At 41.4% G+C, this 18,145-nt stretch overlaps 1 protein-coding gene across 1 annotated transcript in view; it reads right to left on the minus strand.

The window, feature by feature from the left end:
- The window catches only part of LOC149285080 (diacylglycerol kinase theta-like), an 85,141-nt gene that overhangs the window by 51,468 nt on the left and 15,528 nt on the right, over nt 1-18,145 (minus strand). Inside the window, exon 2 of the mRNA XM_089495864.1 lies at nt 6,960-7,039. Within this exon, the coding sequence (XP_089351990.1) occupies nt 6,960-7,039 (80 nt within the window). The remainder of the gene's footprint in view (nt 1-6,959; nt 7,040-18,145) is intronic.

Raw genomic sequence — 18,145 nt, forward strand, 5'->3', positions numbered from 1 at the left:
AGCTTGCCACTCTGCCCCATATATGCCTTATACCTCTTATATGCCAGATTCCACTGTGCCCCTTATTTGCCGCTGTGCCCCCAATATGCCTTATACTCCTTATATGCCAGTGATATGCAACTGAGCCCCCCGATATACCTTTTACCCCCAGATATGTTTTATGCCCCCCTGATATGCCTAATATCGATATGCCTTATACCCCCTATATGCCCTGAAATTCATAATACCCCCCACATACACCACTATAACTCACCCATACACCACTCTGGCCCCTCCCCCTCCCATACACCACTCTGGCTCCTCCCCACTCCACTCTGGCTCCTCCCCCCCATACACCACTCTGGCTCCTCCCCCTCCCATACATCACTTTGGCTCCTCCCCCCTCCCATACTCCAATCTGCCCCCTCCCCCCTCCCATACTCCACTCTGCCTCCTGTCAGCAACGGAGGTTCACAAGACACCAGGGAGCCGGGTAGAGAGGCAGAGTGGCATATGGGAGGGGGAGGAGCCAGAGTGGTGTATGGGAGGGTGGCTCCCATACACCCCTCTGACTCCTCCCCCTCCCATACACCGCTCTGCCTCTCTACCCGGCTCCATTACTGACAGGCACTTTCACTGCAGCTTCATAGAAGCCTCAGCGTAAGTGAAGGGCAGTAACGGAGGCTGTCTGTGCGATGCAGACCCCCACCGGCTGACAGAGAGGATGATTCTCTGTCAGCCGGTGGGGGTCTGCATCGCACAGACAGCCTCCGTTACTGTCCGGAGGTTCACAAAGCACCAGGGAGTCGGGAGAGAGGCAGAGCAGTGTATGGGAGGGGGGAGGAGTCAGAGGGGTGTATGGGAGGGGGAGAGAGACGGAAGGGAGAGACCGGCCGACAGTGAGGGGAATCCAGGTCCCCTGCAGCGTTGCGGGGGATCTGGATTCTAGTGTTATAATCCGATCTCTGTTTGAGGTCGGATTATATAAGGAGAGGAGTTTTTCAGAGCATTTGCTTTGAAAAAAACTTCTTTTTATAATCGATAAAAATTGATTCAATTAATCGATAATGAAAATCGCTGACAACGATTTTCATTATCGATTTTATCGATTAGTTGTTTCAGCCCGAATTTGTAGCATAGATATTTATGCAATTGCATTGCAGCTCTGTCACCTGTGGCTTCTCAAATGTCAATGTATTATAGATAATACTCTCATGAAATACAGAACTAAATTATGAAGGTACTATTTTTGCAACATAGATATTACTTAGACCTGTAAGATAGTTTCCAGACTGTCAGATCTAATCAGCTTACTGTCCTGTACTTTCATTTCCCCCCACTCTCACAAGACCTCTCTCAATCACCTTGCCCATTACAGACATAGATAACTTCCACAGCTTTTAACATAGACAAAAGCATTTATTAAGAACAAAAATTGGATGTGGTTTTTGTTTGTGAATCAGTGTAATGGTTTGGGGATATTTAGTGTAACGGATCTCGGTAGGCAGAATGGGTATATCTGCTAAAGTTGTTTCCTCCGCTACTCCGACTGCTGAACATCTCGCTTATTATCAAGCCCATGTCCAATCTCAGCCCAGTAGGGGGCCACTGCTGTAGTCTGCTGAGAAAATGGTAAGCGTGAGTGGTTCCCAGACTTTAGGCCGAAACCAGTTAGAAATTACTAGATATCAGATCTTGGTGCCCATACTGGCCACAGGGGTCTCTGTCCGGTAAATCCTGACGCAATGGTGAGTAAGACACCATAAATAAAACTCCCCCTTCCAAATGCGGGTACCTCAAATCTGTGTCCGAGCTCCACAGTCTTTAGAGTCTCTGGTAGTTTGGGAAATGTGGCCCTCTGTACCAGGGAGAAGAAGTAGTCCCAACAGACCCCTTGTACCCACCTTTGGTCCAGGAAAACATTTGAAATAATGGTAGTTGTGCAACATTGTGACTAAATGTCACTGAAGCTCTGGGCTCCTGGAGGGGCCTGGGGGCCAGCTGCCTCCCTACAGACTGGCCCCTGGCCTTGGAAGGCTCTGTTTCTGGGGAAGTGGGTACAAGAGCCCTGTTGGTACTACTTCTTTAGCCCGGTAAAGAGCGCCACTTTCCCCTCAAGACTATGGAGCTCGGACACAGATTTGGGGTGCCTGCATTTTGCTGTGGTGTTTTACTCTCCATCAGGTCAGAACAGAAACTTCTATGGCCAGTATTTGCACCAAGAACTGATATCCAGCCTGGTTTCCCAGAAGTCAGGGAACCACCAGTGATTACCATCATCCCCACAGACTACAATAGCAACCCTCTGCTGAGCTGAGGTGGGCAGAGTTCAAATACTGAGCAGTGTGCAAAGGAGGGCCTGATTGAAAATGATGTGTGTCTTTCTGCAACTATTGAGTGTAAATTACCCCCTTGTACTGTTTTAAATCGGTGTGTTTCCCCTTAAATTGAGTTCTCTCAAGCATCTAGTCTCTATTTTGACATTGATAATAAGCGCGAGGCTTAGCGGTTGCAGTAGCGGATTTACCCATACGGGCTACTGAGATCCATTGCAAAGACTGTAGACTTTAACTCTTTTGTCCTCTTCCCGGATGAAACATGGTGCCTAAAAACTGAAATAAACTTATTACTTTTGCATATAGCTAAACAAAATCGAGATATTTACAAGCTGAAGCATGTTTGCCCTGAAGTCAAAAACCTACTAAGGTTAGCAGTATGACTATATATGGTAGATAAGGCTACATTATGTGTATCAAGTGGAATTTAAATGGGCTAGCATGCGTGCAACACGCAGCTTCTATTGTGTGGACTGTGCTATTTCTGCATGTCCTACTGAAGCAGAACAAGAGTAACCAAAGCAATTAGCCATCAGTAACAATAAGCCTGGAAAGCAAATATTAGTGGGGGTGGATTTCAATCAAGGGGTTAAAACAACATGAATTTCTCAAGGTAATTAATATCTTTGGAACCTAGAGTATCCTCTTGAAGAACTGTTGTCGTCTTCATCATGGTGACTTGATGTTGTTAGCGACCACCTATGACTGTAATCTCTACCAAAATTAAATCTCCAGGATTACAGACTAATCACCGACAATACCATTAATCCATCAAGCCAGTGATATGACCAAAGTAGTTTCAGAAACAGCTGACAGCCCCTTCTAGAAAAGCACCATTTGTAGATCTCCTGAGGTGGTAATTCAGAAGTTTATATTCAGTTTAAAAATGAAATCCTTTTTTGAAATTCAAGTAATGTCAACGAGGTGTTTATTCACTAAATAGTGATTTGTAACATTTTAACATAGTTCATTTTACTGCATTGACCTTAGGCATTAGCTTTTGACCTTTGCAGTTGTTTGCCAAGGGTGACATGTCATAAAGCATACTTATACCCCAGTTTCAGATTCATTTAATTAATGTAAGCTTATTTTCTTATTCACACAACCCACGGGTTATTTTCCATTAACTACTTGCCCACACAAACTCAAGTTCACCAAAATGACAGAATTTTGAAGTAAGCCTCCCACCCACGTTACAACAGAGGTCAATAAATCCAGTAATCTTTCCGAGTTACTACACATTGTATTAACCACTATCCATTCAATTGGTGAATTGGAATCTGGAGATCATGCCCTCAACCAACTGCTCCATAGGAATACCACCCACAAATAAAAGCAAATTGTGGAAGCTGCATACCATTTTACATAGCAAGCTTTGTTTACAGGGAATTTACTTTCCAGAAACAGTCGCATACAAGTGTTATGATAAATTAATAGGTTGATTCATCAAAAGGTGAGAACAGAGCTGTTAATATACGTCAGTAGCAGTCCATTTCAAGCAGGCCACCAGACACCAAGGACTAGTCGCTTAATTGAGGCCAATTTCTATGACAAAAATGCATACCTTTATCCCTTATGTTTTCTCTACCCCCAAATTTGTTGGGACAGACAGCATAACCAATGTACCAATGTCCCAATTACTGATAACAGTTGGGCATGAGCACTGGCCAAATTACTGGATATATGAAGAATAGGCATTTAGTGGTTGAAAGACTATGGTTGTTGGCAAGTATGAAACATATACATCTTCTATGACACATCTACTTTTCAGACTGCTGTCATCATCTAAGGACCACTTAGAAAATAGTTTGAATAAAGGCTCCCACCTCTGAATGGATAGTTATGATATAACTTGATAAAATTCTGGCCCTTAGGTAAAGTGACAAAAAAAAGATGTGTATATTCTCTCCACCATACACAACCAAGGAGGGGTGCCTGTCAGTTTGAGAAGACAGGGTGATGCACAGGTCCTAAAACAGCAGTGCGTCTTCAACTACAACAAAATCCCCAATCAGTGCCTACAGCCATAATTGGTTATTCTTTTCAATACACATGTTCTTACAAGAAATGTGAAAGTTGAAAGACCTACATTTTCTTGGAGCTCCAATTAAAAATCTTAACAGACACCCTGTTTGGGGATGCCACTACAAATGTGCAATAAGAAAATGTCCTGTGTCTTACCGGCAGGCATTTTCCTTGCACAATCCCCCACTGATGCCAAAAAAAATGGCTCAAAAACATGGCTCCTGTCCCTTTCTGGCAGGACTCTACATCGATAATAGTTTCATGGTCATGCCAAAGTTGATTATTTTTTATATCATATTTGTCTTCTTTTACATTCAGTTAGGGCAAGCCACACAGGGAAAGGGAGGGTGTTTTGAATTAGCACAAATCCATAAGTTTTTGCCCAAAACAACACATGTGCATGTGGGGTATTTCCATAATCAGGAGATGCAGGTGACTACGTTTTACTGGATAGCTCTGCTATAGCACATAACTTGTGCAAAAAAATATTAAGGTCAAAGAAGGGTGAGAAAAGCAGAGCAGAAAATTATTGTTACAGCTAAATTTGCCAATGATTGATGGCTGCATAAAAAGTGACCAAATGCTCCTGATGAAACACTCATTTTCTTTACAAAAATATATACAATACTGTGCAAAAGTATTGTATGATGGATAAGTATCTGCCTGTACTTCTCAGCATTGAGGAGACAATTAATTCTGACCAAAATCCCAACTCTGTTTGCAGTAATGCACCCACAAACATGCAAGGAACCTCCACCATGCTTCACTGTTGCCTGCAATCTCCTGCCTTTCTGAGAACAAACTACCTTCTGCTACAGCCAGATATTTCACATTTTGGCTCATCAGTCCAAAGTACCTGCTACTATTTTACTGCACCCCAGTTCTTGTGTTTTTATGAACAGTTGAGTTGCCATGTTTCTTTGTCAATGGTATGGCTTTTTGGACGCAAGTCTTGCCGTGGTGTATGACTTTTGACAATAATCGTTGACAAAACTTGTTTGGCGGTTCCTAATCTATTTTTATTCCTCCTATTCAGTTAATGATTATGTTTCAACCTACATGTTACATTGATCATCATTAGCATGATGTTTAATTTTGTATAATTGTTTAGTCATACATCTAATTGTATGCCTACAAAAATCCCTGACTTTGTGCACATGTACCTCTAAAAAATGATGCTGTTTTGAAGGAAAAGGATGCACACCAAATATTGAGTTGATTTAGATTGTTCTTCTGTCAACTCTTACTTTTGTTAAGCGAATAATATAAACTTAGAACGTGTCTATTTTTGAAAGCATTCTTACTTTACAGCATTTTTACACAACTGACTAAAACTTTTCCACAGTACTGTTCTTTTGAGGGTATTTTTTTTGGTTTCTTTGTTCAAAATGAGAGCTGTAAACCCAAATGTAAAATATTTGACAATTTTGAAACAGTAATGTACTATTTATAATAATACCCGGGCACTTTTGGGCTCTGGCTAAATGTGGCGAGGACTTCCCGCTGATGTGGCAGGGCACGTCCCCATTTAAGGAGGAAATGGTCGGGGAGTGGAGGTATTTAAAAAATCTGAAGTGAAGTGTTAGATTTTGTTTTCTATCAATTTAACTAATTTTGGTTCTTTTAATGGCAAAAATGACAAAATTGTGATGGATTAAAACATTGTACCATGTTTTTGTAGTTTCTTGTTCAAACCCTTACAGCGGGAGCATCTTAATTGCCTGCCCTTGTTTTCCTTTGCCTATGGAGACAATTCACATGGATCCTATATTTCCACACTGTCTCCAGTAAACCAATCACACTGCCGAGATTGAATCCATAAGGTCTTGGCGCTTTCAAGGGTACAGCAAAGTGTAGACAAAAGACTTAAAACTGTAATTAGAGACCATATTCTAATTTAGGTTGCATCACTGTTACAGATTCAACTATACACTCTGCATATTGTTATTGCTGGTTTTAGCACATGGGGAAGAACTTACCATCTGGTATTAATCTTACTGCATTTAAGTGTAGGAATGTTACAATCATTAACACCAAAGACACGACAACCCTTTAACCTACAGAATTAATACTATTGAAATGTGACCAAAAAAGCTGTTTTACAATGATACGTAGTCTTATAATGAACCACATTAACATTTTTGTGTATTGATGTTGGCTAACTATATCCTGCTTTTTTTTACAGAAATGTACACTTGGAAAAATACGACTAAGAAAATAAAGCTTAGATGTGTCAAGTGTAAGAAGGGATGGACTAATGTATTTCTTTGCCACATTTAGCAACCGGCTATAATGCAGTCTTTGTTGTCGCTGTATTAAAGGAGTCATTTTTTAAAGGGACACTCCAGCCATCACAAGCACTTTAATGCATACAATAGCTAAGTGGTCCCTTTACATGTTTGTGTTGTCCCCCTCGCAAATGAATTGTGCAGAATTTATTTAACATACTACGTACTGTAATTAATATTTGTTTAAGTGAAACATAACCTTTAGCCCCTATCACTTGATGTTATTGACGGCAATTCCATGTCTATTGAACAATCTATCAGTAAAGAAGTTAAGTTTATTTTAGCGTTGTGTATTTGAAGGCAGGGATGGGCAGGCCTCCTGGTTACTTACCCTCACTAGACTTGGGGCCATACATGAGCACAGTGTCTTTATATGCTTCAGGCACTTTTCATGTGACATGAAACTGCAGACTGTAAAACAAGAAAAAAAAAAAAAATTACTGTCAATTTCATGATACATTTTTATTTCTCCTACAAAATATACGTGAAGAAAGTACACATTTTCCGCAAGAACGCCTCACAGACCTATGATAGTCTTGCGAAAATGTGTAAGGTGTGCTGTACTCTGCTAAATACCGTATCATTTAACATGTACTTTTGAAAACGGAACTTTAACTTTTGTCATTTCTCACTCAGTATTGCATTTAATCATCATAAATGTGACCCAATGTCTGAAACAACTGAAAATTGACATGCATACTGGCATACTGAGGGCAGGGACTATGTTGAGGCAGGCCCTTAAAGAACAGGTTTGATCAATGGATACATGAAACACACACAAAAAAAAAACAACGAATACTGTTGGTGTGATATTTCCCCATGCTACAATTGAATTACCGGTATGTCGCTTTTGGGTCAAAGCCAAACTGACCTTACATAAACCACAATTTACAGGACAATGCGGTATCTATATAATATTTTTAATGGATCTTGTTTTAAAATCCAAAAGTGATATACTCCAAAACAGATTGCCATTGTTTAAAAATGGTGTTAAGAAGCGCAAAAATTATACCCAAGGGTGATAAAGTACTTAAACCAGGGATTATCAATGTTAAACAGTGTTAAAATAACAATTTAAACAGTGATGGGCACACATGAAAAAGAAAAATATTTTTTTGAAGCGTGTGCAATATTGGACACTGGTCATGACCGTCTGAGTGGTTTTAATAGCTAATAATATGGAAGAGTAAGTGATGTCTGCCATGGCATAGGCTGATCATATCATAATTAAAATTAGGGTCGCTATGTCCTGTACTACCTGATACAACAAAGAACCTGCTTCCACCAACCAAAACTCGTGACAAAATCCACATGTAGGAACTGAACTCGAAAGAGAGAGCTAGTATTGTACACACAGGCATGTATGTCACACGTATACATAGCTTCAACGCAAATTACCATTTGTAAATGTTGTTGTTAGGTTTGTGTCCACCACTAAAAGGACGCAGTAGTGTCCTACAAAAGGCGCCACCAAAGAAAAATATTGACCTTGTTAGTACTCAATTTTTTGAGCAAGTCTTGTTTGAAGCTAATCACACTCAAGACTTTCTGAGTGAGAACACGTGACAAGATTTCATCAGATCTCCTGAAACTCTTGCACAAGCCACCTCTGGAGCTGGCAAGGAGCATACCATGCATGTACTGGCAAGCAGGAAATGCGTTCAGCTCTTTAAAAAGAACACCTCTCTGTGCCTGACCAGGTCTCAGACACTAATATGGATACCTAAGACCTCTTTATATTATTTTATGTTGGAAGCGCAACTCCTAAACGAATCCTTCTTGGCGGAGGACAGATGTTTTATCCTCTATTTATTTCTTCTTTTTTTGCTTTATACTCAAAATCTCATGGCGTCTTCAGCTATGTAATTTGCCAAACATAGTGCAGTGTTTGGTGGGATCTAAACCACATAGTGTATGTAATTAAGGTGCTCCTAACAATAGACTATTAGAATTTATGGTGGCAGATCGGATTAACACATTCAATGCCTTTTGAGTGGTACCAGATATAGGTATTAAAAAAGGCAGTATATTTTCTAGAATGTAGATGGGCACAAACAATTATGTTTTCCCTTACAGGAACATAGTTAGGACAAACACTGACATTCTCAGAAAACCTAATTGCATGCTCGTTGTGACTTTACGGATTGACTATTGTATTTCCTTGCAACATTAAATAACTGACTATAATGCAGTCTTTGTTACTTTACGTTAAGTGTACTATGAAACGAGGATCACGTTATTGGTGAAGTGGTTTTGTGATGATAAATGATGATCATTGCATTACACACATCCAGTAATCAAACACGCCTTAATGTGTGTTGCAAGTTTTATCGGTGATTATGCGTCTTAATTTTCGTCATCAACACACAGACAGTCATCCATATTTTTCACTGCTACCGTTACAAACAAGCTGTTTAAACGAAGGTATTAAAAACCTTACATAAGCATGATTCATGGAAACTAAATCTTCTCCAGCATAAGTAAATATTCTGTACCAAGATATTTGCATGGAGAATGACTCACTAAACGTTACAACAGATATAGAAAGTTAGCATTTCTCCATCTGTTAAAAATACACAATTCCCATGACTCTGAGCCTGCATTAGGATACATAGTAGTGCAAAAGCTTGGCATTAAATGATGCATCGATGGGCCTGGATCCAAGTGATTCTGACTATAGTAATGGCCAGTTACATACAAATTATAATATTGGATAGTCATATTTACAAAAGGCAGGTCATCCCAAGCAGTATTGTATCTTGCACTGATATTATGCTGTTGCTCATGTGGGCAGAACCGCTTGTGAAGACCAGCATCATGTATTTTATATTAAGTAATATGTATTGAAGGAATATGGAATATGTAAGTAATATTTGAACAAAATATTAGCTTAATCGTTTACTTCTTTTTCACACAGGGGATATAAAAAGTGTACACCCCTGTTAAAATGCGAGGTTCTTGTGATGTTAAGGAATGAGACAAAGATAAATCATGTCAGAACTTTTTCCACCTTCAATGTGACCTATAACGTGAACAATTCAATTGCAAAACAAACTGAAATCTTTGAGGGGGAAACCTCCCCCCAAAAAAACCTCACAATAACCTGGTTGCATAAGTGTGCGCACCCTCTTATAGGCTGTGGCTGCGTTCAGAATTAACCATGTGAATTCAAACTCATGTGAAATAGAAGTCATTACTAGACTTAGGCGCCGGCCAACTCTTTGTGTTCGTGTTCGCATTCGTCTTTGTAGGGGGGGGAAATCTTCGTATTCCATTCTTCCTGTTCGTTTTTTGTAGAAGAGGTTAATACGGGGTAAACGTCGTACGCACTATGCAGCAGCTTTGGCACCAGGATTTTAAATGTCTGTACGAGCAACTCTATTGGTCGCCTGTAGGGGCCTCCTCTGCCATCAACCAATGAAGTGCACCTGTACTTCATTGGTTGATGGCAGACGAGCCCCCTGCTAGCTACCAATGGAGTCGCTCGTACGGACATTTTAAAAGTGCACCTGTACTTCATTGGTTTATGGCAGACGAGCCCCCTGCTGTCTACCAATAGTCGCTCATACGGACATTTTAAAACTCTGGTGCCGCAACTTGGCTGGGAGAGACCACTGGTCTCCCCGCTCCAAGAGTTAAAGGTCCGTACGAGCGACCATGGTCTCCCCAGGCCAAGTTGCACCATCAGGCGTTAAAGGGTCGTGCAAGTGAGTCTATTGGTCGCCTGCAGGAGCCTGCTCTGGCATCAACCAATTAGTTGGTTGCACGGCCCTTTAACTCCCCTCTACAACAATTAAAGGTCTTTAACTCCTGACGGTGAACCTACGGTTCGCCATCAGGGGTTAAAGGGCCATAAGAACGACTCTATGGGTCGCTGGCAGGGCCCCTGCAGAAACCAATAGAGGCGGTCACACAACAGGAAGCAGCATCGCAGGGGTTAATGGGAGCGGTAATCCGTAGGTTCGCCGTCAGTAGTTAAGGGGCTGTGCAAGTGAGTCTCTTGGTCCCCTGCAGGGGCCTCCTGGCATCAACCAATTGAATTGTTCACGTTATATTAAAGATGGAAAAAGTTCTGACATGATATATCTTTGTCTCATTCTTTAACATCACAAGAACCTGGCATTTTAACAGGGGTGTGTAGACTTTTTATATCCACTGTAGATACTTACCTACACACTCCAGCAATTATATAACAGGCAACCCGTTGGGGAATCTTGCATCAGCACACGCTAGTACGACTGCATGAAGTTCGAACTGTGGCCGGGACAGGCTAGTTGTAACTAAGGACATCCATGCAAAACTTTATGCACTAAGTTAATAACTACCTATTTAGCGTACATTGATAGGTACCTCTGGCTTACCTCCAGCTCCCCAGGCGGCGAGGAGAACGGGCATTGGGCACAAGCCTGCACCAGCACACCAATGGGCTTTTTCTTGGCTTAACGCGTGACTTAATAGCTAATAGTATTGTGGAAAATAAGGTTTAGATGTGCGCTGTTCATAATGAACACTACAGCATTTAGCATAAAATATATTTTGTAAATCACAGGCAAAAGACATGTGTACTTTTTTTTACTCTTGATGGAGGTGACAGGGCAACCCTGTGCCTCACCCTGTTTTTCAGTTTTGTTAACATGCTAACCAGCGTCAGTAACTCACTACGTAGGAATGTAAAACAAAAACTACACACATATTGCTTTTCCTTGTAAATTTTGGCTGACTCTTGTTGTTTAGGTTGGTTCTAATCATTATTAATAAACATAAATGTAATTGGGATAGTCTTTCTTCTATACATCTGTGATGCTTGAGTATTGTGAAAACTTTATTCTTGGAAGGAAATGCTAAATTCTTGTGTATAATAAAACTGGAATCAAGAAAGACATCAGGAAATAATAAAAAAAAAACCCCAAGAATTACTTGTTACCCTATCCACCATAAGACATAGTCTAATTATACTTGCGCATTCGTCTTCGGGCGAACATGTAAACGAGCACGAAGAGGCCGTTTTTTTGTTCGTTCCGAAGACACGCCGAAGAGAATACAGTGCCGGCAAAACGTAGGAGAAGACGAAGACTCACAACCACGAAGAATCGAAGATTTTTCGTTTTTGCCGCGCAGCCGCCAAAATTTCAAACAGGAGTGAGCTGATCCTCGTCTGTCCAATCAGCTCACTCTTGTGACGTCACGCTAAGGGTCTCGTCCAATGCCTGTGCTGCTGTTTTTTGAATTCTGAAAGCGCCTTTATAAGACCAGAGCTTGCCTGAGAGATCCATTCATTTTTCGCTGTGACTGCTTTGGCAACACTGCTGTGCTGCATCCGAGCTTTACAGAGAGAGATTGTTCTGTTCTGTGTGAGACTGGTAAGCCTTAGCCTGCCATTTCTCACAGTGTACTCTTCCTCACTTCAGTTCTACTGAATTAATAATATTTAATAATAATAATTTTATTAATTTTATCATTTTTTTTTTATTTAATTTGTCTGTCATCAACTGTGTAGTGCTGTTGAGTTGACAGTGCCCTTGCCCTGGGCTGGCACTAGTGCCTACTGCCTGTCCTGCTTAAATAAATTAAATTTATGAATAAATTAATAGAATATATTATTAATAATTGAATACATATAAAATTATATATATATATATATATATTTGTCAGTTATATATACTATAGTTAGTATAGTATTAGTAATAGTATACTAGTGTAGAGTGTACTGCAGACATTCAAGACATCTACTAGTGTCTAATCTAAAATCAGTAATATTAATAATTAATTACATTATAAAATTATATATATATATTTGTCAGTTATATATACTATAGTTAGTAATAGTATACTAGTGTAGGGTGTACTGTAGACATTCAAGACATCTACTAGTGTCTAATCTAAAATCATTAATATCAATAATTCTATAATTCTTATCTTAATAGTTAATTAAATTAGCTATAAATAAAATTAATAATTACTACTAGCTTATAGTTCAGCTAATCTTATTAGTACTGGTGCTGCAGCTCTATAGTTTGTGCTTTGTTTTAGCAACAGCAAGAGACCAAGTAAATTTTTCTTAATTAATAATCTTTCATTTTATTTCATTTGTTTTGCTCACCTCAGTCCATCAGTGAAGTGAACTTGATGGGCTAGTGAGTGCAGCCGCATAAGTGCTGTGTTCCTTTTTGATCAGCAAGCAGTGACGTTAACTGTTTTGCAAAGATTTTCTCATTTATTTTACATTTTATTTTAATTTTATTAAAAGTACCCTTAGTGTTTTGCTCACCTCAGTCCATCAGTGAAGTGAACTTGTTGGGGTAGTGAGTGCAGCCGCATAAGTGCTGTGTGTTTCAGCAAGCAGTGAAGCTAACTGTTTTGCTGTGACATTTATTTCTAATTTCTTTTCAAGAAAAATTGACTGTGTGACGACAACAACTGTACTAAGCAAAGCTTCAAGCTACTAGCTGTAGTACTAAAATAATTCTAATCTTTAATGTTCTTAATCTATAATATATTATATAATATAATATAAATTTTAATTCATAATCTATAATATATATAAGTAATTCTTTCTAATTCATAATCTATATTCTCTCTATAATCCATAATATAAGTAATTCTAATATATTAATAATATAATATTATATATAACTTAACCTCACTTTAGCTTAGTGGGCTTGAGAGCGTCTGCCTAGAGTTAGACTAGAATACTAATATAGCTTTAGGTTTAGCATAGTAGTAGGATAGGCTCTTAGGCCCGTGTAAATTCAAAGTCTTAAATTTTTTTATCCCTTTTTTTTATTTATTTTTTTTAAACACTACACTACACACACAACACAAAATTTGAAATGAATCCTCCTTTTGGGACTAAGGAGGGACAAGCTCCATCTATCACCACCACCACCACCACCACCACCAGTTCTAAGATGCAGCCTTTGCGTCAGTCTAGTCGGCCAAGTAGGCCAAGCTCTCGCTTATCATTTGGGGAAGCATTGCTTGAAGGATCATCAAGTAAAGGAAAGGCACCAAAAGCAGGCAGTAGTAGTGCAGCTAGGCACACAAGCTCTATGTTTTTTACGGAAAGCCTAAAGCACCAGAAGCACGTTCAAAGTTAAAGGGTAGCACAACTAGTACTTCTACTAGCCCAGTGAGTAAAAAGAAGTGCCTTTTGCCCCAAGCAGCATCTTCTCCATCCACAAGCAGCATGCAAGGTACCAAGCAGAGCCAAATTAGCAGCAAGACTCAGAGGGGTCCCAAACCAAAGCGATCTCATTCCTTCGTAGGGAAAACCACTACCAACAAATGTTGAAGAATGGCGCTACGGAAAGTGCAAACATTGTGGGAAGCTAATAAGCAGAGGGAAAGTGTCTGGCCATTTTACCAGTGCTAGCATGAAGCATCACCTCAGCACTCAACACAACGCTGTGCTATTGGGGAAAGATGCAGAAGTATAACTTAGTGCAGGCAGCATTGCTGGTGGCCGTGGAAAAACCCCAACAGCTTCTTCTTCTGAGCCAATAGCAGCAGCAGCAGCAGCTAGTGCTGGCAGCCAGAGACCAAGGCAGGTTGGAGCACTGCATGTCCAGCCCACCCTGGAACAATTTGTGGCATTCCAAAAGGTCAATGCCCAAACAGCAGGCCAATAAAGTAACGCGACTGATTGGTCAATTCATTGCTGTTGGAGGGGCATCCTTCTCTATGATCGAAGGGGAGCCTTTCAAACAATTGATGGCGGCTGTGGCTCCACAATATACAGTTCCGTCACGTTCCACTTTCAGCAGGAACATTGTCCCCTCATTGTATCGGTCCTGTGTTGCAGCAGTGAAAGAGGAGCTTTCCAAGGCTGCTGGTCAGTCTGTTCATTTCACAACAGATTTGTGGAGTGCACCTAGTGGGCAGCATGCCCTTCTTTCTTTGACAGCACACTGGTGGCAGCCTGGTGTGCCCAAGGAAGCTGCTGCAGCAGGCTACCGATCATTCCTTCTCCATGCAGAAGTGATGGATGAAAAGCACACTTCCCAAAATATTCTGCATGCGATGAGGAAAATGTTTAGCCTTTAGGTGGGAGCAGAGGCAGGCACCAATGTTGAAGTTGGTTTTGTGGTAACTGACGGAGGTGCCAATATGGTGAAAGTGCTGCGAGATGGTCATATTGTTGGTGTGCGCTGTGCAGCCCACATCATCCATCTTGTAGTGAAGGCAGCAATGTCAGAAGGAACTAATGTGGCAGCAGTAGTTCTGTCCCGCTGCAGAAAGATCGCTGGGCACTTTCACCATAGTGTTAAGGCTAGCCAACTTTTGAGGGAAGAGCAAGAGAGGTCAGGTCTTCACGTACACTGCCTACGTCAGGATGTCAGTACACGGTGGAACTCCACGTTAGACATGCTGGAGAGGATTTTGGAGCAGCAGAGGGCAATCCATAATCTTGCCTCAGAGCATAATATTGGGATTACATCTCCATTGAATAGCGAGGATTGGACAGTGATCGCCCAGCTAGTGGTAGTCTTTAAACCATTCAGGGATGCCACTGAAAATTTAAGCTCAAAGACTGCCAGTCTGGCCCAGGTAATCCCAGTGTTCTCCCATCTAGGCAACAAGATGGATGTGTTCCTTGAAAACCGTGAGGCTGTTCAAGGTAGCACTCTACATCCTGACGTAGCAGCCATAGTCAGGAAGCTGAAGGATCTGCTAAGAGTACACCTTCGCAAACGCATGGAAGAGAGTGCCGAAATGATGCTAGCGTGCCTTTGTGATCCAAGAATTAAGGGAAAGCTAGCTTTGAAATTCAATGTTCTCAGTAGCTACCGGGAGCAATTGGTCAACAAGGTGCGTGACTGGCAGCGTAAAATGGGAATGCTGTCCGAGGAGGGAGAGGTGCAGGAGGAGGAAGAGATTATGTGGTCTGCTACTCCTAGCAGCAGCATCAACAGCAGTGCCACAAGCATCACAACAACACAGCTGAGTGGAGCAGCTGCGTTTTGGGAAGAGGCACTTGGGAGTATAGTTGGACCATCTGACAGAGCTAGCAGCAGAAAGGAGAGTAGTGCTGCTGAAATGGTCAAACTTTACCTCTGTGAAGTTCCTTCTGCACCTAATGTTGATCCTCTTAGCTACTGGGATGAAAAGAAGAGTGTGTGGCCTGCACTCTCATGGGTTGCGCAGCAGCTTCTATCATGTCCGCCAACCACTGTTCAAAGTGAGCGCGTGTTTTCTATGACTGGAAACATACCGAGTCCACAGCGCTCACGCATGGCACCTCATCTGATGGAGCAGATTGCCTTTCTTAAATTCAATCTGCCCAAGTTGGGTTACCCAGCTCTTAGCTTGGAAAGTTAATTTTCTTTCTCTAATGTTTAAGGTAGTTTCTCCCCCTGGTTGCACGTGTTTGTGGTGTGGCAACGTCTGCTACCTCCGCCGGTGTAGCCAATTTAAGCTAGGGCCTAGTGTCTGAGTTCTGGAAGTCCGCTCCCAAACGCCATGGACTGACAGACTTTCATGCTTTGCCCTGGGGTGAAACAGGTGAGCGGGTCGTCAATTGCCCACTCATTCAACTTTCCCAATGCTGCTGCTGCTGGTGGTGGTGGTGCCAGCGTCTCTTCTCTGCCAGTTCGCTTCCTCGCTAGTGTCATGCCTCAAATGTCCAAAAGGTTCAAGGTAGTTTCTCCCCCTGGCTGTGTCTGTTTGCGGTGTGGCAATGTCTGCTACCTCCGCCGGTGTAGCAAATTTACGCTAGGGCCTACTGTCTGAGTTCTGGAAGTCCGCTCCCAAACGCCTAGGACTGACAGTCTTTGGATGCTTTGCTCTGGGGTGGAACAGGTGAGCGGGTCGCCAATTGCCCACTCATTCGCCTTTTCCATTTTTCAATGCTGCTGGTGGTGGTGGTGGTGGTGCCAGCGTCTCTTCTTTGCCAGTTCGCTTCCTGGCTAGAGTCATGCCCAAAATGTCCCTAATGGTAAGGGCAGTTTCTTCCCCCTGGCTGCGTCTGTTTGCGGTGTGGCAACGCCTGCTACCTCCGCCGGAGTAGCCAGCTTACGCTAGGGCCTAGTGTCTGAGCTCTGGAAGTCCGCTGCCAACCGTCTAGGACTGACAGTTGTTTGGATGCTTTCCCTGGGGTGAAACAGGTGAGTGGGTCGCCAATTGCCCACTCATTCGCCTTTTCCATTTCCATTTAATTTTTTTCCGTCTGATACACAACCTACCAAACATAACACACACAATAACACATATAACACAGTGACATAACACATAACACACATAACATATAACACAGTGACATAACACATAACACACACATGTACAATTCACAAATCACAAGGACCTTTCCTCCTGTTATTTGCCCTGGCCTTCACTTCTACACTCACTAGCATTAACGCTATAACTCACACTTCACCCTATAACATTTTTCCATCCACATAGCTGCCAACAGACCCAACTTTTTCAGGGACAGTCCTGCTTTTTTCCTGTCCCATGAAATTTAGCTAAACTAGGTATGCTAGTGCACATAGGTATAGCTGGGTAGGGTAGCACTACAACATTAAATAAATATAATAAAGTAAATAATAATAAATATAACTTTAAAATAAAATTAAATAAACCCATTAAAATTAAAAATTTAATTATTATTTAGACATAATACATCTTTAACCAAAACAGTGCACTGCTAATAATCTTAAAAATAACCGTACATTAACCCTAAGCTATTTTTTAGTTCCTACCAACACACCCAACATTTTTGTGGACAGTCCTGCTTTTTTCCAGTCCTGTCCAGTAAAAGTTGGGTTGTTGCAAAGTATGCCATTATAAATAGATAGCAAATGTTAGGCATGTATTACAAGTGGTCCAAAATCAATTTAAAAATGTAAAATAATCCCTATTCTTTTATTAAACATCTATGGATGTGTGACTGTGTATGATAAAAAGGAGGCCAAGTTCCTTGGAGCATTTGTCTAGGCCATTTTGTGTACAGTACACCTCGGTACGTGTGTGCAACTCTATTGGTCGTTTCAGCAGGGGGCTCGCCTGCCATCAACGAATGAGGTGCATTCTGCAGTTCTGCAATTCATTTGTTGATGCCAGACCAGCCCCCTTCCGGCGACCAATAGAGTCGCACACACGTACCTTCATGGCGGGAACGCATCTGCTGCTGCTGCTGCTCCGATGTGTTCTTAACCCCGTATTAACCCCTGCTAGGCAGCCGGGAGAAAACGAAGATGAAACGAGCACGAAGAATGTAGAAAAAGTAGACGGGAACGGGCGAATATTCGCGGAATACCAAGGTTTTTTTTTCTCCGAAGACGAGTACGAAGAGCCCCCCGGTGCCCAAGTCTAGTCCTAATCTTGTTTTACCACATTCATTGTAGTCTTTCCTGACATTGCTGCTGTTATAATCTTAATCAAGATGAACGACTACACAAACATACCTGGGTCCGCCCTTACGAAAAAATTACTGCAGTTTTTCTTAAGTAATACTGCAGTTTTTTGGACATGAAAAAACTGCAATACTGCACTTTTACTGCAGTATTACTGCACATTTAC

Source organism: Sceloporus occidentalis, unplaced genomic scaffold, assembly GCF_023333645.1.
Source record: "Sceloporus occidentalis isolate IW3139 unplaced genomic scaffold, rSceOcc1.0.p SCAF_85, whole genome shotgun sequence".
Lineage (NCBI taxonomy): Eukaryota > Metazoa > Chordata > Lepidosauria > Squamata > Phrynosomatidae > Sceloporus > Sceloporus occidentalis.